The 23794-nt window shown below is 43.4% G+C and overlaps 3 protein-coding genes across 6 annotated transcripts in view; 1 reads left to right on the forward strand and 2 right to left on the reverse strand.

Annotated features, from left to right (window-relative positions):
* Window positions 1-40: 40 nt before the first annotated feature.
* On the reverse strand, window positions 41-5804 carry LOC144034705 (tetraspanin-8-like). The gene is made up of 8 exons (XM_077543663.1): window positions 5622-5804; window positions 3500-3562; window positions 3297-3416; window positions 1002-1076; window positions 840-935; window positions 655-765; window positions 493-576; window positions 41-417 (listed from the first exon to the last, which is right to left on the reverse strand). The coding sequence occupies exons 1-8, from the start codon at window positions 5676-5678 to the stop codon at window positions 346-348; spliced, it is 678 nt and encodes a 225-aa protein (XP_077399789.1). The 5' UTR covers window positions 5679-5804; the 3' UTR covers window positions 41-345.
* A 356-nt stretch (window positions 5805-6160) lies between these two features.
* The window catches only part of LOC144034703 (F-box only protein 15-like), a 37590-nt gene continuing 19956 nt past the window's right edge, over window positions 6161-23794 (reverse strand). For 3 of the 4 annotated variants that reach the window (XM_077543658.1, XM_077543657.1, XM_077543656.1), the window contains exons 11-14: window positions 19398-23668; window positions 19246-19329; window positions 9013-9115; window positions 6161-6464 (exon numbers count right to left, since the gene is read on the reverse strand). In XM_077543658.1, coding sequence (XP_077399784.1) covers window positions 23399-23668 — 270 coding nt within the window. In that variant the 3' untranslated portion in view covers window positions 6161-6464; window positions 9013-9115; window positions 19246-19329; window positions 19398-23398. Of the gene's footprint in view, window positions 6465-9012; window positions 9116-19245; window positions 19330-19397; window positions 23669-23794 lie in introns of those variants that run through there. The other variant, XM_077543659.1, reaches the window with a different exon arrangement.
* On the forward strand, window positions 6328-23140 carry ptpro (protein tyrosine phosphatase receptor type O). Its single transcript, XM_077543655.1, has 26 exons — window positions 6328-6631; window positions 10459-10720; window positions 10798-10953; window positions 11085-11237; window positions 11318-11755; window positions 11884-12045; window positions 12173-12369; window positions 12442-12562; window positions 12781-12974; window positions 13057-13168; window positions 13325-13488; window positions 14254-14374; window positions 14452-14585; window positions 14653-14791; window positions 14966-15086; window positions 15166-15234; window positions 15994-16077; window positions 17823-17858; window positions 17965-18046; window positions 18128-18218; window positions 19440-19516; window positions 19727-19861; window positions 19949-20071; window positions 20787-20941; window positions 21010-21287; window positions 21423-23140. The coding sequence occupies exons 1-25, from the start codon at window positions 6581-6583 to the stop codon at window positions 21254-21256; spliced, it is 3624 nt and encodes a 1207-aa protein (XP_077399781.1). The 5' UTR covers window positions 6328-6580; the 3' UTR covers window positions 21257-21287; window positions 21423-23140.

Genomic DNA, 23794 nt, shown 5'->3' on the forward strand with positions numbered 1-23794 from the left:
AAAATCACTCAAATGGTACATTCAAAAAAGGAATCAAATGGTAGTTGTGACAAAATGATGATCATTTATCAAATTTGAATGTTATATTCTAGAATAATAAACATTACAGCAGAGTGATTAACATATGAACGGAACTTTTTTTTCACTATAACAATAAAAAAAAAAAGAAGCTTTTTATTCCTCCAATGAGATTATGAGGTCAACTTTGTCCACATCGTGTCACGCAAAGTCCTCAATAAAAAAAGAAAAGAAAAAATAAATCATCTGGAACGACGTGCAGTCCAAATTGTTCCTTCAGTATAAAAGTGTGCTTGGACGTCAGTTGCGTTGATGCACTTTCAGAGTTTAGGCGGTGGTGGCGCCGTCTCGCTTTGTGATCTGACAGTACAGGATCATGGAGAAAACCATGCCGGCGATCTACGGACACACAACATTGTTAATGGCGCGTGTGTGCGTGTAATCGCGAGTGCGTGTGTGTGTGTGTGTTCTGACCAGCAGTATGGCGATGGCGAACGCGATGCCGATGACCACTTCCATGTTTTTCTCCATCAGACGTATGATCTGAGTGGAGCACGGCTGCACGGCAATCACACCGATTTAACACTCACCAACAACAAAAACACGCCCACCCCCCATCTGGTTGCGTGTCGTTACCGTGCTGTAGAACTGGTTGGGGCCGCATTCAGGCTCGGAGGCGGTGCATCGGCACGAGTCGGGCACGGTGTCCCAGTCGGACGCTCCGTTCACCAGGCCGCAACACTTGAGCTGCAAACGCCGGCAAACGCGGCCGTTAGCACGTCGCTATCGCACGCGTGTAGGTGCGCGACACGTCACCTCACCTCCGTCTGCAGCTTCTCCAGGTCATTCCTGACGTTCTCGGGCTGACTGGAGAGCGGCGTCAGCTTCTGCAGACGCTCCTTCACCCAATCCTTCACCTGCACGCACACGCGCGTTACGTCCTCCGCCCCTCCATCGGCAAAACAGTTGACGAGAGACTGTACCTTATTCTCGCCCACGGCGCCCAGGATTCCTGCCGCCAGCAAGAGGATGAAGATGAGGAGGAGGCTGGCGAAGAACTGCAGCAACAACAACATGATGGCAATGTTGTCAACATAGCAAAACTTTTTGTGTGGACCAAATTCCAGTTTTTTACTAGGGGTGGGAATCTTTGAATGTCTCACGATTCAATACAGATTTTTGGGTCTGCGATTCGATTCAGAATCGATTTTCGATTACGAACGATTTTTGATTCAAAATGATTTGATTGACAATGATTCTTGCTTCAATCTATAGATGTGCAAGGAATCGTAATGATCTACTCCAGTCTGACTCGCTAATGCTAATTAGCGCGCTACTCGCTGCACTTTTATCACTCAAAAGAACGGCTCCACGTTGAAAAAAAATAAAACTTTTATTGGAATAACTTGATCGTTAAGTTAAAAATATGATAAAGAAAAAAATTCCAACACTTCGGGGTACGCTCCAACCGCCTGTTTTAGCTAAAGATATTAACAAGCTTTCTCCGACAACAACAAAAAAACTTTCAAAAATATATAAGTTACTTTTATATACTGATAAAATGTCTTTACCCATCTCGAAATGGGAGACAGACTTGTCTATTGCACCGGAATCTGATTTTTGGATTCAAGTTTGTGAAAACGCATTTAAAATGACAAAACACACAAATTTACAACTTATCCAATATAAAATTATTCACAGAACATACATTACTCAATATATGATGAAGAAAATGGGACTCTCAGACTCCGACATTTGTCTCCAATGTTTACAAAACACTACAGACACTTATGTTCATGCTTTATGGTTATGTACTCCGGTTATGTATTTCTGGACTAAAGTCTTAGAAAAACTTTCCGCTATTTTGGACTGTAGGATAGATACCTTTATCTCCAAACTTGTGTTTGCTAGGTGACCTAACAACAACTGACTTACCACATAAACAATTTCAATCTACACTTGTAGCCCTTACTATCGCTAAAAAAACAATTCTTGTTAACTGGAAAAATAAAAAAACTCTGAATATCGACCAATGGTCTAACCTCCTCATAAATCACATTTTAATGGAAAAAATATCTGCCTCAAATAAAAACCAAATATCAAAATTTATAGAAACATGGTCTACGTATATAGAATTTTTTAACCTAATTCCGGTTACTTAATTCTGTCTGTTAGCGAGAGCCACCACATCGTGATAACTTACATTGATGTTTCTGCATTTGGCAATTTATTATTATATTATATTATTAGTATGGGATTTTTTTTAATGGGCTTTAGGTGAACTGATGAATACACACACGCATGCACATACAAAAAAAAAATATATATATATATATATATATATATATATATATATATATATATATATATATATATATATATATATATATATATATATATATATATATATATTTAAAAAAAAAACATTTATTAAATTTTTTTTAATTTATTTGTTTGTTTGTTTTTTAAAAAAAAGGAGAGCAATGATGATGTCAAATCGAATGAACAATACTGAGCTCTCCTGAGAAAAAAAAAAAAGGAATAACTTGATCGTAACTTTTTCCTTCTACTCTCTAACGTGGCTACAACTTAACAGTGTATTAGAACGCGTCGAACCACACTGCCCCTCAGTGGCCATACTGGGTACAACATGAACAGCGCTCCAAATAAAGGCACACACAAACAAAGGCAAGAAGTATAAAATAATTTAAATGAAATCGATTTTGGGACATTTAAAATCGATTCTGAATCGTACTAATTGAGAATCGTGATTTTTATAAGTATCGATTTTAAGGCACACCCCTAGTTTTTACCATCATTGTGGGGACCACAGGTGCTTTGTGGGGCCGGTTAAGGTTAGGGTGAGGGACTAGGAAATGCATTATGTCAATGAGATGTCTCAACTAGGAATTATGAGCTCGAGTGCGTGTATGTGTGTGCCTGTGCCTTTATTTTTGCTACATTCTGGGGCCCATACACACGTGTTTTTCCAGGTTTAACTACCATTGTGGGGCCAGACTTGAAATTGTAGGGACATTTTGGTGGTTCCCACAAGTTCAGACCTCTTTTTGAGAGTCAAGATTGGTTTTAGAGTTTAGGTTTGAATTGGGTTATGGTTGAGGTTACGGTAAGGAATGGGGGTAGGCAATCTTTTTTGATGGTTAGGGTTCGGGGAAGGGGCTAGGAAATGCATCATGTCAATGAGATGTCCCCACGATGATATAAAGACAAGTACGTGCGTGCGTGTGTGTGTGTGTGTGTGCGTGCGCGCTCCCAACCAGTATGAGCATGCATCTGTTCTCCTTGATGGCGCCGCAGCAGCCCAGGAATCCCAAGAGCATGATGATGACGCCAACGGCGATGAGGAGGTCGATGCCCGGGAACGACTGGTTGGTGATCTGATATTTAAAAATAAAAATCCTTCGTCAACTATTCAGCCGGAAGACGAATGGAGCCGACACAAATCCAAATTGTTTCTTACGCTGTTGGCGTCCTTAGTGACTTTCAGGTAGATGGCCACACCCAGGATGATGCAGCCGCTCAGCTACACGCACGCACACATAAATCAAAAGTCTTGTCAGCAATCTGAAGCAACTGCTCGACAGGTCGCTCCCACTGCGACCAATCGGCGGCGTTGCGTTCACCACGCTGTGCGATCAGCTGATCAATTATTCATCAGACAATTAGCCGCCACTAACCGACCCTCATCAATATTTCATTGTTTCCATAGAAACAGACTACTCACTAACTAACAATGATGTCATAGAATGATGTCATACAACACGGGCGGGCAAAATATCCCACAATCAGTTGTTTCGCGGAATATCGTAATTTACGACCACTCTCCAGCACAATCGAAGACGATTAGTTGTTGTCTGAATGCCAATTGACAGCTTTTACGTTTGAACACTTTTTATTATAACATTTACAAATGTACACAAATTATTACTTAACTGTTAAAATGAATGTAATAAGAGGTGGAGTTCATATTTTGTTACGACTCATGTGGCCTGCTGGTGGCGCCACATAGCAACAAAAATGACAGCAAATGTGGCTAACGCGGCTAACGTTGCTAATGCAGCACATTCCATACACTGCTACGCTAGGGGAAGAAAATGCTTGAGTGTGTGTGTATACATCAACACATTGTCTTTAAGTTTTGTCCTCAACATGATACACTTGCGTCGACGTGTTTTTGTTTTGTAACAAAATACAACACGCTCGATGACCACTGGAATGGGACGAGGGGTGCATAGCAGGCCCACGCCCTGAAACCAGGTGTGTGAGTGTGTGTGTGTGTGTGTGTGTGTGTGTGCTTGTCAGGGAGAGGCAGCCGACAAACCCGTTCTGAACACAAAAGCCCTTCAGGTGACAGCATTCAAAACACACGAGCAAACACTTCCATACATAAAATAGACTACTAAATACTCAAAACAAGAAATAAACATGTTAGACGTTAAGTACACTAGTCCAGGAAGTAGACTAGTAAAAAATCTAAAAACAAAATGTCGAGTACAAGACACTCAAAAGCAGGCTAGCAAACAGTCGAAATGTAAAATGTTGACTAGAAAACTAAAAAAATATATATATATTTTTAAATATTTAAAAAATAAATAAAAAAAGGAAGACAAGTCAACAGCCAAAACAAAAAAAGCAGACTAGTAAACAGTCTAGATTTAAAAAAAAAAAAAAAAAAAAAAGTTTGACTAGTAAACGGTCAAAATATGAAAAGAGACTAACAGTCTAAAAAAGTAGACTACTAAACACTAACTACAAAAGTAAGGTAGTATACAAAAAAAGCCTACTAAATAGTTTAAATTAAAAAGACTAGTCATTAGTTGAAATAATGTAGACTACTACAAAGCTTTTAGAGTAAAACTATTTAAATAAAAAGTACACTAGTTAACACTAATTAAAAAATAAAAAAAAAATAGGCAAACTGTCAAAAAAGTAGACTAATAAAAAGTCTTAACTACTTTAAAAAGTAGACTACAAAACAATGTGAATTAAAAAAAAAAGTAGACCAGAAAACCTTCCAAATAAAAACATTACCGTTATCGATAATAGGCTGTTAACCGGCATTATTTCAAGGTATCAGTAATCGGCTGACACCATCTTGCGGCCATTTTATGATCAGGAAATTAGAAACTAGAAGAATAGAAAATTGGCATTTATCTCAAGCAATTTGGAAGAAAATGCTATATAGGGACAGCAAGTAGACTTGACATAATAATACAAAAAGCAGAGTAAAAGTAAGCTAGTAAACAGTCAAAAATACATTTTAAAAAATGTGATTTATCGTGTTCCGTGGCTACGGGTAACTGAAGCCAACCCCATTTGACATCAGCAAAAGACAGACTACACCCACATTGGTCAGACTCGTGGACAGTCAAAATAAAATAAAATAAAAAAAACTGACTTGTATACACTCTAAATGGAATATATATGATTTTTTTTTTTTAAAGTGCAACACGATAGCTTTGGAAGTACACTAGTACACACTGTGAAGGGGAAACGCACAAGTAAGCCAGACAAAGGTGAAGTCATTGAGTAGTAGCGTGTCATCATCAGGTTGTTGTTGGTGTTGTTGGTGCGAGACTCACCCAAAAGAGAAGGTTGAAGAAGAACAGAAGATACTTGATGCATTTGCTGACAGCCATGGCGTCCCGATCCTCGTTGCCCGTCCAGGTGAAACTTCTTCACTCCTATGCTCATCCTGCTCTACCTGTACCCACAGGCCACGCCTCCTTATAACTACGTCACAGTAAAAAAAAAAAAAAAGAAAGAAAAAAAAAAAGAAGAGGCTCCGGTTAGGTGATCGACAGCAACTTCTGCCAGAAGATGGCGCCACCTGCATATAAAAATAAGCTTGAAAAAGTACGGTATAGTTTTTCTTCAATGGAGTTCTTTTAGCACTAAAATTTGTAACAATTACATGTGTTAAATGAAATGAAATAATTCTAAACGTTAAAAATGATTTCATTACTTAAATCAATATTTTATATGTACATTAAGACTATCATTAAATCATTTAATAGCAAAGTACAATAAGGCTGGAATAAATTTGATAAAAATACACTTACATCTTAGAATTTTTATGTTATTAAACAACGGGTCAATTATAATTATTAATAAAAATGAATTTCAAAAAATGATTTACTTTATTAAAAGAAACTGTTACTGATACATTAAAATATTAGGTACAATTAACAATTTTAAACTTTTTTTTTTCTTGAGCATCAAGGATGATAGCGATGATGAAGATGAAGATGGAGGCTGAAGATGAAGATGGAGGGGGAGGGTGCGCGCGCGTCGCTCGGTCGCTCCTGGGCGGGGCTTGGCGTCCGTCCGTCCGTCGCAGCATCTTCTCGCGCGTCGGGTTCGGCTCCTCGCTCACAACGAACGGGCGGCCCGCTTCCGGTCCGGTCCGGTCCGACCTCAGCTGCCTGCGCGTGAGTGAACGTGATGAAGATGAAGATGCGGCAAGGCTAAGCGCAGACAAAGACACGCACGCACACACGCGGAGGCGCCATTGTCTCGTCACACACGCGCACGCACGACGATGCTCGCGTCGTGGCTCGTGCTCGCGGCCCAGCTGCTCGGTTCGGTCCAGGTAAGACGGGCTTCGAACCTCCGACGTCTTTGTGTGTGCATGTGCGTGTGTGTGTGTGTGTGTGTGTGTGAGAGAGAGAAGTGGGTCAGTCGGCTGCAGTCTGGCGTGCACGCGCACAGGGCCCGGTCTGCGCGCCCGCTGCGATCAGCAGCTGGAACGTCCGCGTGCACGCGCAGTTAGTGAATGTGGTCACTTAGCATGGGTACTAGTTTGTTAGCTGTGGCTATAGCAGCAAGCTAACACAATGGGGGTGACAGTGAGGTCACGTGGCGATGTGACACGGTATAGCCGAGTGGGATGCCTCGCACTTCTCTGGTTCTGGGTTTGAATGCCTCAAACGTTGTCCATTGCAGCACAATTACAATTACTTTGCCAAACATTGGCTGGCGACCAGTTTGTTTATGTCAACATGTGCCCTGAAATTGACAAGCCACCAGTTAGTTTGTCTACATGTGCCCTGTAATTGGCTGGCGACCAGCTTGTATGTGCCTTGATATTGACTAGTGACCAGCACCTTGTTTGTCTATAGAAGTACTGATCTTAGATGGCGACCAATTATTTGTTTTACAATGTGCCAGCGACCAGTCCATTGTCTGTCCTTCACACGATGTGAATTCCTTCAGTGCTGCTTGTGGAAGCTGAAAGCTAACAGGAAGTTCTTCTTTTTGCTCATCTCCCCACTTTGATTGGTCACAATGGGCTCAGTGTTGCTTACGAGACCCCCCCCCCCTAATCCCTAACCCCCCTGCCCCCACCCGTTGCGTCTCATCACTCGTTAGTCACGTAAGTGAACCGTTTCCTCATTAAGTGCCCAACGATAGGTCACAGTTGATGCAGGAAGCCTCAAATAGGAATCCGAGGCACAGCTTCAGATTGAGCGAGCGCCACGCTAACGGGTGCGCGCCAGTTCATGGGGCCTTTGTTTGGCTAGCAAGCTTGACATGACAATGTTGTCCTCTCAAAGACACAAAAGTGTAAATCAAGCAGAGAAAACATCGGAAATCTCACCATTAATGAAGACCTCACACCTGATAAATGCTTGTTACTTTCTACCGTTGACTAAACAAACACCCAAGGAAATTACATTTGTGAAAGTGTTTGTGAAATTAAAGGCCTTGCCCTTTATTCAACACCTTACACCTAATAGACGTCTGGCACTTTTGACAGTTGAGAATATAAAAGTGATTTCATTTGAAATTACATTTGTGAAAATCGAGGTCTCATCCTTAATAAACACTCGACAGATGAGGGGATCAACCAGGGTGAAATGCAAATCGAGTGTAGGGTAAGATTAGCATTAGCGACATTAGCATTCAAGCCGCCCAAGGGGGCTGACGGGGGGGCGGCCTCAGTGTCTATGGCGATGCTGGAATCTGACACACTTAATGAGCATCTCCTTTCATCTCCGTTGCCATGGAGACAGCTCAGCACAGCAGCCAGCTTGCCTGCAATCCATCGCCAGAGCTTTTTTTTTTTTTCATTCTTCTCTTGCCTGCTTGGAGGCCGGAGAGCTTTCCAACGTTTCTTATGTGCAAACACGCTCTTTCCCAACTTGGGGTCGGGGGGGTTGCCACCCAAAAGTGGGCAGCAGACCTACCACGCGTGGGTTGTAGAAAGCTACAGTAGGTACTCCCGGAAAGAAAAAAAAAGGTATACGAGTAAAAACGAGAAAAATTTAAGATGAAACATAACTAATATTACAACCAAAAAAATGAACAAATAGGAAAACACACAAGTATTTGAAAGAATGTAGAGTAGTAAAAGAATAGAAAAATTAGATGATAAATATTGAAGAAGGTAGAAAAAATTATGATAAATACAAAGTATATAATATACACTTACACACACACACACACACACACACATTGAATATACATATATACATACATACATAAATACACCTGATAAATCCATAAGATACTACAATATTCCGTAACCCCATAAAAAATACCCCCCCAAAAAAAGTCAGAAAAAACAGACATGATACAACAAAATGAAAAAAGGGGTAAAAATACAAATAAACTATGGCCCCCAAAAAAATCAAAAATATTTGAAGAAAATTCTACGTAATTTCGGGGGTCCTCAGTTTATGGTGGTCCAGACTGGATGTTTCAAAGTTATAAGTAATAGAGGAAAAAATGTTAATCAGGAAAAAGTAGAAAAAGATTAGAAAATGACTGAACTGACTAAACTGAAAGTGATCAGATAAAAAACAATCACAAATATTGCTACATAATTAGGAAAAAAAACAGATTTTACTGACATGAGGTGTCAAAATATGATAGAGTGTAAATATTGAATGAATTTGTGAACTGCAAGTTTAAAATACATTAAAGTGAGACAAATTAAACAACGTGTGTCAACAATTGAGAAGCACCAACCTCGTTTGACGATGACGGCAGGAAGACGTGGGGGAAGTGGGGTGGCAGTGATGGGTTTGGGGGGGGGGGGACACGCTGTGGTTGTGGTCATGTGACAGCTGAGCTGGAGACACAAAACAAAGAAGAACTTGATGGACGGCGCGTGAATGAACGCGCTTATGCGTTCACGGCTCTCCGTCACAGCAGCCCTGACAACATCTGCACTCAACTCGTGACTTTCTCCCGCCGCGTCTTCGGAATCCGAGCCATCGGTTCCTGCCTCTTGCTCGAGGCTGAAAGTCCAGACACGCTGACACATTTATTTAATGAAAGGCCACATGATAGCGTCACAGCAAAAGACTTTTATACAGAACCAGAGAAATGGCAGAAATTGCCCGTGAATGCTGAAGAGCTTAACTGAATCGCTGTAAAATTACACACAAAGTGCAGGGAATGTAGTGGAATGGAAGAATTGAAAACGTTTTAAACTATAACAAAAGATCATGGGTACAAGTGTCCCAAATGCGTTTTTTCCGCAGGGTGTCCAGGCTCTCTGTTAAAAATAAGGGGAAAAGCTTGCAGTAGAGAGGTGCTGATGTATCTACTGAGAATTATTTCTGGATGCCTCCTTAGTGAAGTGATTAGGCCACACAAAACATGACTGGACCTGACGGGACCTCACTGCGCTACTCCTCAAAGTCCAGAGTCATTTACACTAACTGTGAACAACCAACCAACGTTCATCAGCACAGCCATCCCTTCATAAGTTCCACAGCCTTCACTTTCCTTTCTCTTCTTTGGTCCTTCCTCGGGTCTCCTGAAGGCCTCACGACTCTGGCTGGAAGTGTTCGGTTTAGGTGAACGGTATGGGATTTTTTAATAGGTTTTAGGTGAACTAATGAATACACACACACTCACACGCACACATACTCACTCACATAAAAAAAAAAAAAGCGTAGCGCAATGATGATGAATGACATGTCAAATCGATAAAATTACCAAATGAACAATACTGAGCTCTCCAGAAAAAAAAAGTTCCACAGCCTTTCCGAAAGAGCATACTAGTGAGGAGGAACCAAATCCAACGCTCGGGGAAACCTGAGCAGTTTTTGGTGCAAACACAGGAGAGTCGTTTAAAAATACTTGAGGAAATAAAGTAGGAAATTAGGGGAAAGGAGCTAAGCCGAGACAGACGAGGTGGCTCTGGAATCTGGTTCAGACGTCTTTCCCATGAGGTGATTCCGGGCGTTTCTCACTTGGAGAAGGCTACAGGGTAGACCTAGGAAGACACACCAGGGAGACACAAATGGCTGTGAATAGGAAGTATGGAAAGATAACTGAATGGACAAATGGAAGAGTCATTTGTTAGAGCTGGTCCACTTTCCTCATGAATAATAAGTATTTCCCATCCAGCCTGTGACAGAAGCGCACCCAGTAATGTGACATACTGTCCTTCCTTTATTTCAGGTGATTCCTGCTTTCCAGGTGAGTCTAAATGATGCCGGTCAGATTGTGGCTACCCTGGAGACTTCCGACCTTCGGGAGAACATCTCCGCGTACGCGGCGCAGATCTCTGGCGAACCTCGACCTGCCGTGATCCTGTTCGGGGGGGCCGGCGAGACTCTGCTGTTCAACACGTCTTTTCACGGCCTGTGCTACAGCGTGGGCCTGCTGCTACAACGAGGAACGCTGTGGTCCAGGCCCGTCAAGACCGTGTCACTCCTCACCAGTGAGCAGACCTCAAGTAGTCCTGTATTGGCCCTGACCTTTCAACCTTTCATTTTGAGCCCTGTTGTCGCCCCTCAGGGCCGCTTCCTGTGAACAGCGTGCAGATTTCAGACTACAAGGACTCTCCAGAGACCGGCGTGGTGTTTGACATTGACACCCCGACCGGAAACATTTTCAGCAGAGTCAACATCAGCTACAGCGAAGGAAGCGAGAGGCGCTCTATGCTCTACAAAGGTGATCACATTACGACCAAAATCCATAGATACGTCAATATCTGTCGGCAACTAATTAAGACTAGTTGCAGATGGTCTGCAAGAAATGAAAAGTAGTCGCAGATGGTCGGCAACGGATGTGTTGTTTTTCAGACTTCTACAAGGGCAAGACAGTGTTCAAGCACTGGCTACCAGGGGTGTGTTACCGCAATATCACCTTCCAGCTCATCTCTGAGGCCACTGCCTACCAGACAGCAATGAGGGCGCAAAGTGACATCACCCACATGCCCGTGCATCACAGAACAAGTACAACTACAACCTTATCCAGATATTGGGACTTTTTTATCGTGCCACTAAGACCTCAAAGTTGTTGTTCTTCTCTGCAGTGCCGTATCCCCCCCTCGACATCTCATGGAAGATAGTAGACTTGAGCCAAAGCCCGACGCAGCAAAGCCAAAGGGCTAGCCGGCATTCCCGTGATGTCCCACTAATTGAAGAGGAGGAGGTGAAGCCCTCTGAGGAGCCACCGGTGGCTTCGACCGAGGAACCGGCACACAACCTGAGCACCACCACCGAGATCACGGACGCCCAAAACCTCTGGTTTGACACCACCATAGAGCCCCCCGCCGACAGGGAGGACGAGTTTGTCAACGGCGAGGTGCATGAGTATGAGGACTCCAACGACGCGGGTTCGGCGATGGGTCTCCCTGTAGAGTCATTGGTCCTGCCCACTAAGATGCCTCCCGTCCTGCTGGAAGTGCGCTGGCTGCCCCCCAGAGCGCCCACCAGCTATGATGGCTTCAACATCTATGTTTGCAAAGACAGTAAGCGGGACAGCAACACTCCGTGGGTGGCCTTGAAATGTGTATGCGGCGCAGGTCTTTGAATCAGACTTGAGTCGCTGATTTCAGGACTTGCTTTTTAAATCTGATTTCCTCCCACCCCTGTCCAGGTAACACCACACAAACTGCCAGCGTGGATGAAAGCACTCATGAGTTCTTCACCGAGGTGACCGAGGCGGGAACGTACGGTCTAAGAGTCACCACGCTCAGCACGGCAGGAGACTGTGAGGCCAGAGAGAGCTCCGCAGACGCTGGATTCACCTTCTACCTTGGTACGTCACTGTGGCGTTTTCTTTTTGCAAGTCTAACCGGTGGCAAACTCCAGTCTGACCCTTAAAAAAAAAAAAAGGGTTGACATCCCTGCTACCATCATCACCTGACTTGAATTGTACCTGCCAGGTCCCAACGGTGAGCTTCTGCATGAACTGCGCCAACGTCCACGCGCAGTCACAGTGCGCTTGCTAGACTCCAGCACGGCTGCCGTGTCCTGGGCACAGTCCTCGGAGACCCACAACGGCAGCGTGGTGTCGGTGGTGTCCGCCACCTGCCTGAAGCCCAGCCTGAGCCAAAGGATGGAGAGCAACTATTGCGGCGAGGTAACACCCGCCACTGACTCACTTCCTGTTTGACATCTCGGGAACATTAACTTCACCGCGCGTTGTGAACAGGAAAATTCAACCAGTGACATCATCAACAACCTGATGCCGGGGGCTCAGTACCGCGTGGTGGTCTACCACACCAACGGACCCTTGATCAGTCCTCCCTCAGAACCGGTCATCATGGATATTGGTGATTAGCTCTCATATTAGTGTGGTGTTAATAATTGCAAGCGACATATGAAACAGCAATCCTCAGTTGACCTTTTCCAAAGACAAACAGGGGTATCCTATACCAGAACAGGAGAAGCCTTTAAGACTTAACAATCAAAGAGTCTATTTACCTCCATTCAACTTTTGCAGACATACGGCGGTCATAATCTAATATGATGACTATCGTTGTTGCGCCAGAGCCCACAGGCGTTCAAGAGCTGGCCGTGTACCCGCTGGGCCCCACGGCGGTCATCTTGAGCTGGCAGCGTCCGTATCACGTGGCCTTCCGCAAGTACGTCCTCCAGACCTTCTTTTTCAACCCCGTCACCCTGATCTCCGAGTGGACCACCTACTACGAGATCGCCGCCACCGCCTCCGTCATAGCATCAGTGGTAAAAAAAAAAAAAAAAGTAAACCACAAATGATCTTGCCGTGAGGTTTTGATGTTCATTATCTCACTCCGTTGTGCTCCAGAGGGTGACTGATCTGTTGCCAGCTTGGTACTATAACTTCCGCGTCACCATGGTGACGTGGGGCGATCCGCCGCTCAGTTGCTGCGACAGCTCCACCATCAGCTTCGTCACAGGTACCCAAACCAAAAGAAGAAAACCCTAACCCTGTAGCCCCCTATTTTATTATTATTATTGCACCATGGGCCGTAATCGGGGCTCCAAGCCTTCCTCTGTGTAGTTGCTGGAGTGCGAGTTTGTGCTCTCAACATGCAATTGCTTTTGTCGCGCAGCTCCGGAGGCGCCTCACATCTCCTCTGTGGATTACTCCCACGGTGTTCTGTATGTTCGCTGGACATACGGCGAACTCTTTGTGGACCTGTCGCACTCCAGGATCACGCATTGGCAGGTGGTGGCGGTCGGCAAGAAAGGTCCCGAGAGGAGCTACTCGGTGGACGTAAGTGTTCAGTTGTTGCTATGGCATCGCCGTGCGCTTGCCAACTTGCTTTTGGTCGTGACTTTTATTACTAAGCGCTCTCTGTTTGGTGCTTGGAAGTTCTTAGTGGGAAAATCCAAGTTGACCCAAATGGTTCCAGTGAGGCGCTGTGGAAACTTGATAGGCATGTCCAAGTTGATTCTGAACACGTGCTTGATGCAGTGTTTTTCTTTTCTTGTTTATTTGGTAGGGACTTTGTGCAAGTGACAATCAGGAAGAAAATGCAGTTCTACAAAAATGAGTCTAGCTCTGGGAGCCAATTTCCATCTGTTGTCCTCACGCACCAGAAATTACCAAAAAACAAAACGAAAAACAAATTGTAATTTCAAATAAGTCGAAGTAAATAGTCTAAGTAAGACTCTACTAGTTTTGTCATGCACTAGGTTTGCCCTCCTCTAGCTTCATCTGCTAGCTTTGTTCCAGTGCCTTCTATTTTCACTAGTTTTGTTTTCTATTGACTTCTGATCATTTATGTCTTTTACTAGTTGAATCCTTATGTCCTTGACTAGGCATTTCCATACCTCTACTGGTGTGCCATCAGGACCAGGAGCCTTACCATTTTTCATCTTCCTCATAGCTTTCTTTCTTGTACCTTCCTGACTTATTCCCTCTACCTCACCAATCTGTACTGAACTCCTTTTGTCCGCGTGTGTCAGACCTCTTGTACAACTCACAAAGCACTTTCCACTCCTGTCTGCTCCACACATTCTCCATCTCTGTTGCCAGGTGACTCGAAACGTGATGCGTGCCAGCTTGCCTCTTCCGCCCGGCGACATCTACAACCTAACGGTGACGGCATGCACGGAGCGCAGCCGCAACACATCCATTCCCAGCATCATCAAACTGGGTCCGTGCGGTCACACGTGACGATCAATCCGATTGACGAGATTCTGACAAGCCGCGTTCGGCGTGTGCTCACTTCAGAACCGGCGCCTCCCAGGTCTGTGTACGCAATCAACGCTACATACTCGTCGGTCACTCTGCTATGGAGCGAAGACGGCGTGGTGGACCACTACCAGGTGCTCTGCAAACCCAGCCCAGGCGGCAAAGAGGTTAAGGTGAGCGCCCAAGAGATGTCTAAAGCTACTTGAACTTTTTCCTCAGCTTCTTCTCGGCCTTCTTCAGGCTCGAGAGCCGCAGCTGTCCAGCTCACATGTGCTGACCATTTTGGGCCTGATGCCGTCGTCCAGCTACAACTGCAGTGTGGTCAGCGTCAGCTACAGCACACCAAGCAAGCCCGCCCACATCACCATCACCACAACTGGTAGGTGGCGCTGTTGCACAGAAGACTAACATTCATGGAACAACCATGACAGGACTCTTGCCATTGTAATTGCTTGGTGGATTGGATGAAAGAAAGGAATGGGCCATACTTTGCTCAGCCTCCAGTTAGCATCACGTGTTAGCGTCATTAGCATGGGTGTGTGTGTGTGCGCAGCCAAAGAGATGAACCCCAGTGTGGCGGCCATCTCGGCCTTGGCCGTCCTGAGCGTCCTGCTGATCAGCCTGTTGGTTCTCTTCTTGCTGCTTCTGCGCAAGAAGCACTTGCAGATGAGCAGGTAGCAACAAAACCACGGCCGACTTCCACTTCTAAATTCCACGAGCGGAATTTCACGATCCTCTGATCTCATGTTTCAGGGAGTGTGGCGCTGAGACATTTGTCAATTTTGCTTCGTTCGAAAGAGACGGGAAGCTGCCTTATAACTGGTACGATAATGCTCTTCTTCTTCTCGTTTGTGGATAATGTCAGACATTTGATGCATGTTTGTTTTTTTATTTCAAGATGACACTTATTCTTGGCATGGAGAAGATTGTTATGGCATTGTACTGGCAAAAACTGTGCTTTTAGGCATTCCATGTTTTGCTTTCGGTCTGTTAGTGGTGCATTCAAATGAACAAGAAATCGAAGAAAACAAGCTGTATACATAAAATGTGGTCACGATTTCTTGTGCATACGTTATACACATCATTCGTGGCTACAATTGAATATTTTTGGCCACAAATGAACATTTTGTGGTCATGCTTTGTGTTTTTTAGGGACAATATTATGATCTCTTTCTTTTGTCATGTCCGGGTCTCCGTAGTTAACGCTTATTAAAAAAGTGCGATTTATGATTAATATAAGAGCTGAAAGACGCTCAGTCAGTCGTCACTGAAAGCTTGCAGTCCGTCACTGTTTGTGGCTTTTTGTGTTCATCAATTGACGCGAGGGGGAACAAACGAAGACGACAAAGTAGACGAGCGAGTCGATCGTCGGCTACCATTTGGTGACGTCACAGTCGAGGTGGCGGCGCAGCGCCGTAAAAAGAGACCGCGCTCGTTTCGGCCGTCGTGCATGAGTCATCAAGTGTGTGTTGATCACTAAATGTTCCACTTTGACGTGTACTAATGCAGCAGCAGCAGCGTGTTGGTGTCTCTCTGTTGGTGTTTTTTTATTCTTTTTGTGTTCTATTTGAACCCCCTCAGGCGAAGAAGCCTCTTTGCCCTCCTTACCCTTCTGCCATCCTGCCTTTGGACTGACTATCTTTTGGCTTTTTATATTAATCCATGGTAAGTAAGCGAGCGAGCGAGCGAGCGAGCGAGCGCCTCCGTTGTCCAGCAGGAAAAGTCTGGTGAGCAGGCAGGCAACAAATTTTTCATTTTATTCTGTATAATTAAGTTCATGACACAGAGGCAAATATTTAATACATTTAAGCGGTTATTTTACTAAAGCGCTTTGCGCAATATATGGTGTAGAAAGTGCTATACAAGCTCATTTACCATTAATATTTTTCTATTTTATGATTGATAATTTCACTCAAAGTTTTGTCAATTACTTCTTTGAATGATAAAAAGTCGATTTTAGTTATGAATTATCATTTATGATCATTTTTATTTAATTACTCATTACAATGAATTAGAACAATGTTTTTTTTTTACCATTTTGTTAATTATTTTAATAAAATAATCTGTGATCATTTTTGTTGTACTTATGATAAATTATAATGAACAATCAAGTATTAAATAAAGTACAGTAAAATTTGTTATTTGACCAATATTTTTGTATTTTATCTGATATTGCTCATTGTATTATGATAATTCATGCTCATTTCGTAAAAATGCATAACTAATTATCCAATTAATAAAGAAAATGTGACATTTAAACAAAGGCTGCCAATCAAATTTTAGGACCATTTTTGTCAACAAAAGTATCACCAGACTTTTCCGCAAATCATTTTTGAAACTTTTTGTGAGCTTTGGATGTGGCATGCTGCTATAACTAACCTAACGACATTTTTTAGCATAACATCACTTTGAATGTAACCTTTTTAACGTAACGACAATTAATGGAACAAAATTTTGTGATTGGTGGATATGGAATGCTGCCTACTAATGTAACAACACTTTTTTTAACGGCACACTTGTTCTTTTTCGGAACTTCTTGTGAGCTGTGGATGTGGCATGCTGCTAGCTAACGTAACGCCGGGGTTTGTGCTGGTGTATGGCAAACATTCCACTTGCATGACGACGCGCACAAATCAACCGCGTTTGACCTTCAAGTCGGTAAAAAGAGTGCATGTTTAAAATGAGAAGGCTTCCTTTCAACTTTTGGTTTTTGTTGGGTTGGACCAATGATAGGCTGAATATGAATATGCAAGTGATGTGCAAAAAGCACGGTTCACACAAGCGCTCGCCTATCTACTTGACACGACGTCCCGATCTGCATGTCCCAAAACCAAATGAGCATGTTCGCTTCATCAGGTGTGACCGACTCACCACCAACAGTCCTTGGTTTGTCCATTTGTGCCTTTATAGTGGCTGGTGGCCAGTCCTTTTGTCTACATGTGCCTTGGTATTAGCTGGTGAGGACACCTCTGTTTGTCTATACGTGCCCTAACATTGGATGGCGACCTATCCTTTGTTGTTCTATACGTGCCTTTACATTGGTTGGCGACCACTCCATTATTTGTCTAGACCAGGGGTGGGCACACTCGGTCCTCGAGGGCCGGAGTCCTGCAGGTTTTGGATGTTTCCCTTTTCCAACACAGCTGATATATGATCAGCTCATCAGCAAGATCTGCATAACCCTGCTAACGATCCTGTTGATTGGAATCAGCTTGTGTTGGAAAAGAAAACCCTCCAAAACCTGCAGGACTCCGCCCCTCAAGGACCGAGTTTGCCCACCTCTGGTCTAGACAGTATGTGAGCAGCATTGGCTGGCGACCAGTGTGGAAAAAGGGATGTGGGTTTGCGCTAGTCGGAAGATGGGCGGAGCCTAGTGTTGAGTGGCGAGTTGACTTGTGTTTGTATCGTAGGGGCAAGACCGCCTTAAAGAAGCGCAAGTTGACAAGGTAACACAAACCAAACGCACGATGGTGCCCGTGTACTGATAAGAAGCCAGAACACACAGCAGCCGCTGTTTGAATGACTTTCGAATCGCTGGTGTGTCTTTTCTAGTCCCGTGCAGCTGGACGACTTTGAGGCCTACTTCAAGGAGATGAGCAAAGACTCGGCCTACAAGTTCTCGCTGCAGTTTGAGGTGAGACCAACGTTGTCCCGCGTTACACACATTTTGCAGTCCAAAGGTCCATCAATGGCACATATCCGTCAACGCTTGCAGGAGCTGAAGAGCGTGGGCCTCGACCTTTCTCACGATGCCGCCGACCTGCCCATCAACAGGCCCAAGAACCGATACACCAACATCCTGCCCTGTCAGTAGGCTTGCAACTAACCATTACTTTCAGTCATCCCTGCATTACCTTTGCCATTCATTGATGAAATCCATACAAAAAAACAAACAAACATTAGTTTTCATTCTTTTGACATTACTTCAAGTGAAGAGTGCGAAAAACAGTCCCAAACATGATTCAGTTCCTGGTTTGGTGTCTTGGGGAGGGGCGGAGTTTTTCTTACCGCTTTGAGATTGTGCACGTACTTACACCATGAATGAGCCTGACACAGATGCTGCAGTTACGCTTTGGGCCAGAGGTGGCAGTCGCGAGTAAAAAAAAAGTGACAAATTGCACAAAGATCCTTTAAATATATATATATATATATATATATATATATATATATATATATATATATATATATATATATATATATATATATATAACATTTTGATAAGTTTGAAAAAATGTTTAATAAATTTGGTTTAAGACATTCCAACAGAGTCAAGATGAGTAAAAAATGTTGACGCCAATATTACCCCCCCCCCCTTTTTTTTTTTTACTGTAAATGAATATCAGCTTCAAGTATCAGTTATCGGACACCTTGACTACTAATAATCTGCATCGTTATCGGCCCTGAAAAAAAACATATCTATCTCTACAGCAGACGTTTGCAAATGTCTTATAAGATATAATGGACAATATTTACTACCGAGAGGCTAAAATTTCAAGAATTTGGACCACTTTTAAGTTAAACTAAACCTACATTATTATTATTTTATTTTTTTAAATTTTTTTGCAAGAGTACAATGTATGTGCTCCCACTAGTCTAAGAACATAGTATTCTGATGAATATTGTATTTTAATGGAATAAGAATTAAACGCGTTTATTCATCAATTTGCACCCATCTCAGGGTCTCGATTGAAATAAACGTCGACTGCTCGAGCTTGAGTTGCAAACATGAGTCTATATCCGCTAACCTGTTTTCACATTAGCGGACAACTTTATCATCTCTCATTTTTATTTGAAGCCAATTCCTGACAACTCAACAAAGAGAAAGAAACTTACCAGGTAGCTTTAGTATCAGCATGGGACCTAAAGTGGATCCTTGTGGCACTCCGCGAATACACAACAACACCTCCCGTTGGGCAGCTGAAAGGTTTCAAGGCAAATGAGTTTCTTATAAATTAAACGATATGTCAAGGACCAGTTGCAATTACCTGAAGCAAAAATGATTGACGTGGATGTTTGTTCCTCGGCAGACGACTTCAGTCGCGTCCGGCTGATCTCCATGCACGACGACGAAGGCGCCGACTACATCAACGCCAACTACATTCCTGTGAGTACAACTCACACAAACTACAAACATGGCTGGCTGACGTTTCACTCTGAAGACAAGCCAGCCTAAATATGTAAAAAAAAAAAAAATTCTGAATCAATTTAAAACAGATACTTTTATCAATAAATACTGCATTTGTTCACTTATTAATATTATAGATTAATATTCGTAATTCATTTCATGATAAATCAATTGTTTTGGTGCATGCAGGGCTACAAACACGCCAAAGAGTACATCGCCACGCAGGGTCCGCTGCCGGAGACGCGCAACGACTTTTGGAAGATGGTCCTTCAGCAGAAGTCGCCCCTGGTGGTCATGCTGACGCAGTGCAACGAGCGGCGACGGGTGAGTGTCATTTTCCCGCGAGGGGCGCCTCCCTTTTAGCGTGGCGTGCCGCCTAAACAAGCATGTTTGTATGTTTGCGTCATTCAGGTCAAGTGCGACCACTACTGGCCGTTCAGCGACGAACCCGTCATGTACGGTGAGATCAGCGTGGAGATGCTCTCGGAAAACGAGTCGCCTGAGTGGACCATCAGGAAGTTCAGACTCGGATACGTGAGTCACTAATTAACTAATTCAAACCCCAAAACGTGTAAAAACTTTTTTTTAACACTTAGTCCTTCACTCCCCACTTCTGTTTATTTTTATTTTTATGCAAGAACATACAAAAGGCTTTGATGCAGCTTCTGACATGAAGAGATGGCTTAAAGCAATGGTAGTTATTTTAAAAAAAACGGCCAGCAGGTGGCAGCATAGTATAAGAGATCTTCCAGGGCCATGTTGCAAGAAGCTCTTTTTGTCAGTGTTTTCACCAAGAATGAGGATATTGATGAAATTTAGCTACTGCAAATTTGAATGCTAATTGCTGCAAAATGGAAACAGATACAAATATACTTTTTTTTCCCTGATGAAAGAAGAGACTCTAATCATGTTTTAGCAATAGCAATAGAGCACAATATTCTGTGGGCCTTGCAAAATCAGTCAAAATCCAGTAAAACATCCGTGAGCGAAGGGGGTTGCTTCAGAGAAAATGGCTGCTGGGAGTGAACGCGTTAACTTCTTTGGCGTGTGTCTTCGTTTACTCTTTATTACAGGTTTGAACGTACTGCAAAGTCGTTCGAACTTATTTAGAAAGCCGTTCCAACCTATTGCAAAGTCGTTCGAACGTATTGGTAAAGCCATTTGAACATATTGGTAAAACATAGGCTAAATGCTAAATTTCTCTGGACTCGAGTTCTAAATTGACCACGTTGCAAACGGGTGCCCGCAGGTGGACGAGACTCGGGACATCCTGCACCTAAACTACACCTCGTGGCCGGACCACGGCGTTCCCACGGTCAACGCCATCGAGAGCATCCTGCAGTTTGTCCACATCGTGCGGCAGCAGGCCAACAGGACCAAGGACCCCATCGTGGTCCACTGCAGGTACAATACCTTTTTTTTTTTTATTGCATGCATGTTGCCATGGTGACAGTGTGCATTTGTGCTTGCAGCGCCGGCGTGGGCAGAACGGGCACCTTCATGGCCCTGGACCGCCTGATGCAGCACATCCGAGAGCACGAGTTCGTCGACATCCTAGGGATGGTGTCGGAGATGCGCTCCCACCGCCTGTCCATGGTCCAGACGGAGGAGCAGTACGTGTTCATCCACCAGTGCGTGCTGCTCATGTGGCAGAAGAAGAAGCAACAGCAACAGTCGCTCGCCTCTGACGTCATCTACGAGAATGCCGGCAAGACATAATGGCCGAGCGCTCCCGCGCCTGACTGAGCGAGTGAGTTAGTTCGTGCCGCGTGATGCCACATCCCGGCCCAGTTTGAGAACCACTGCTTTAAAAAAAATTCAACACATTTTGATTATTATTGCGCATGAAGCCGCAATGACAGAGCCCCCGCTGCTTGTCTTGCAGGCGGTGAACGTGCCACCCATGTTTCATCATCATCTTCAAACACAAAGAGAGCTTCAAGGGGAATGGAGTTCTGCCTTAAGGAGCCGTCACAAGCATGCTGATTGAAGGATGCCACTGGAGGACATTTTGTTTTGTTTTGTTCCACTCAGGAGAACTTTCACCAGGAAACCAGACAAAAGAGGAAGCCCCGCCGACTCAAAGTAGCAAGCAAACTGTGAAAAACAAACAAGATGTCCGACTTGTCGCTGCTTAACGGTCAAAGGGAACTGAAGGCGGCCATGTTGAAGGAGAAATGTTTTTCGCCTTTTTGAGCACTCAAACACAAGATGACTTTTTCACATTTTGGTAGGCATTTTTGGATGAGCCTTCTCCACTTTTAAGGCTCAATTTCTTTTCCTCACTTAAATATCTTTGAAAAGATCAAATCAATTTTTTTTTTCCAGCGTTTCCACATTTTTGCTCAGCATTTGACTTGCAGAACAAACACTAAGAGGACTTTTTCTTTTCTTTTTGGCCCACCTCACACTTCAAGATGTACAAGCACATTAGAATAGGAAGTTCTGATAGAAAACATCAAACGTGACCTTTTTTGAACACTATTGATGAGCAAACATCTGTCAATGTGCATTAATGACATTGTTCCTTTGCGCTAATTTTAATGTGTAAAGACGTAGACGACGCTTTACGAGAACATTTAAAGTTATCGTGCACTTGATCCGGGTCACTTTAGGTTCTGCTGCCATGATTTGTGTAAATATTGTGTAACTGCTGTTTTTACTTGCATTACTGTAAAAGACACTTTTTTTAACGTGTTGTTTGTGAACCAAGGGTGGGCAAAAAAAAAAACGGCCAGGCTGTACAGGGTGCACACTGCACAACATTCTTTAATCTGGCCCATGAGCAAAAGTCCTGGAATATTTATTACATTCATTTGGACACTTTTTTAAATAAATGAAAAAACATTTAGCTTGTTTATTTATTTTGTGAAATTAATTTGTCATAAATTTAAAAAAACAACAACAATAATTTAAATTTTGTTTTTTGTAGTACACTGGCTACTTGATTTTAATTATTTTAACAATGCAATGTAAAAATAGGTAAGAACTATACATATGCATTAACAGAAAAAATAAATTCCCCAACAGATTGTACAACTATTAATATTTTGCATACATTTAACCTTAATTTAATTAAGTAATAAAATGGCGGTTAAATGCATATTTGTGTTCATTTTTTGTTCTGACTGGTTTTCATCAAACAATTTATAATTACAATTTATTTTATTTTTTTACATAAAATGTTGAATGTATATATACATAGTTTTACAGACATTTACTTTGTAAAATATTAAGTAAATAAGTAATTGTTCTTTGTTAATTAAATACAACTGAAAAATGAGAATCATTATGATTTGCCGATCAAAATGAACCAGTTGACATATCGTGCATACATTTTTTTTTACTTCTCTGAATAAGCTTGCCCAGACTCAAAAGTCAAAAGTGGCCCTGGAGCCGGCAGGTTTGCCCACCCTGAGCTGCGCCGCTCAAACGCACTTTGCTAGCACAAAATCTCAGCGCGCTCCACTTGTGATGTCATTGGTGCCATTCTTGTGATTGTGTCACTTTGAAGGATGATTCAAATGTGTGTGTGTGTGTGTGTGTGTGTGTGAGAGAGAGAGAGAGAGAGAGCGAGAAGAAAATAAAAAGTGTTTCATGTGATTCATTTGTGTAGAATAGCTTTTTGGTCCAAGTTGAACGGCGAGGCAACCAGACTTTTGCTGATTGTGGAAGATGTTCCGATTTGAATCCAATAAGTTTGTTGTTGCATGCAATGCGTATTTTATTGGTGAGCCCCGTTCAAACGGATCATAGCAGAAGCGGCGCCGCTAATCAAACCTGCGGGACTTTAAATAGACAACAGAAAGAACCCTAAGACGAACACAACAAAAGCCGGCTTCTTGTCAAACCAAAACGTCATTAAAGAAGAGAATTTTGTAGGCCGGCGAACACACTGACTGCCAGGCTGACGATGATGAACACCTGCCGCTCCTCCCTCACCCACACCAGCTTCATCTTCAGCAGGCCGCGCGCATCCTTGTGGACCAGCTGGAAGTGCTCGCCGCCCAAGTAGTTGTCGGAGGGGCCTCCTTGGGGCTCGCTGATGGGCCTGATGCAGACGGGTGTGCTGACACACCACAGCGGCTTGTAGGCCTCCTCCACCACCGTCAGTGTCATCATGCAGCAATTCTGCAACCGTGCACAACGCCGAGTCAGGGCTCGTACAAACAACGCTTCGCGGTTCATCCATCCATGCCAGCGACATACAGTGGCATCAGCTACGTGTTTGGCTAAACATGCCCACAGCAGGGTTGA

The sequence above is a fragment of the Vanacampus margaritifer genome, chromosome 15 (genome assembly GCF_051991255.1).
Source record: "Vanacampus margaritifer isolate UIUO_Vmar chromosome 15, RoL_Vmar_1.0, whole genome shotgun sequence".
Taxonomy (NCBI): domain Eukaryota; kingdom Metazoa; phylum Chordata; class Actinopteri; order Syngnathiformes; family Syngnathidae; genus Vanacampus; species Vanacampus margaritifer.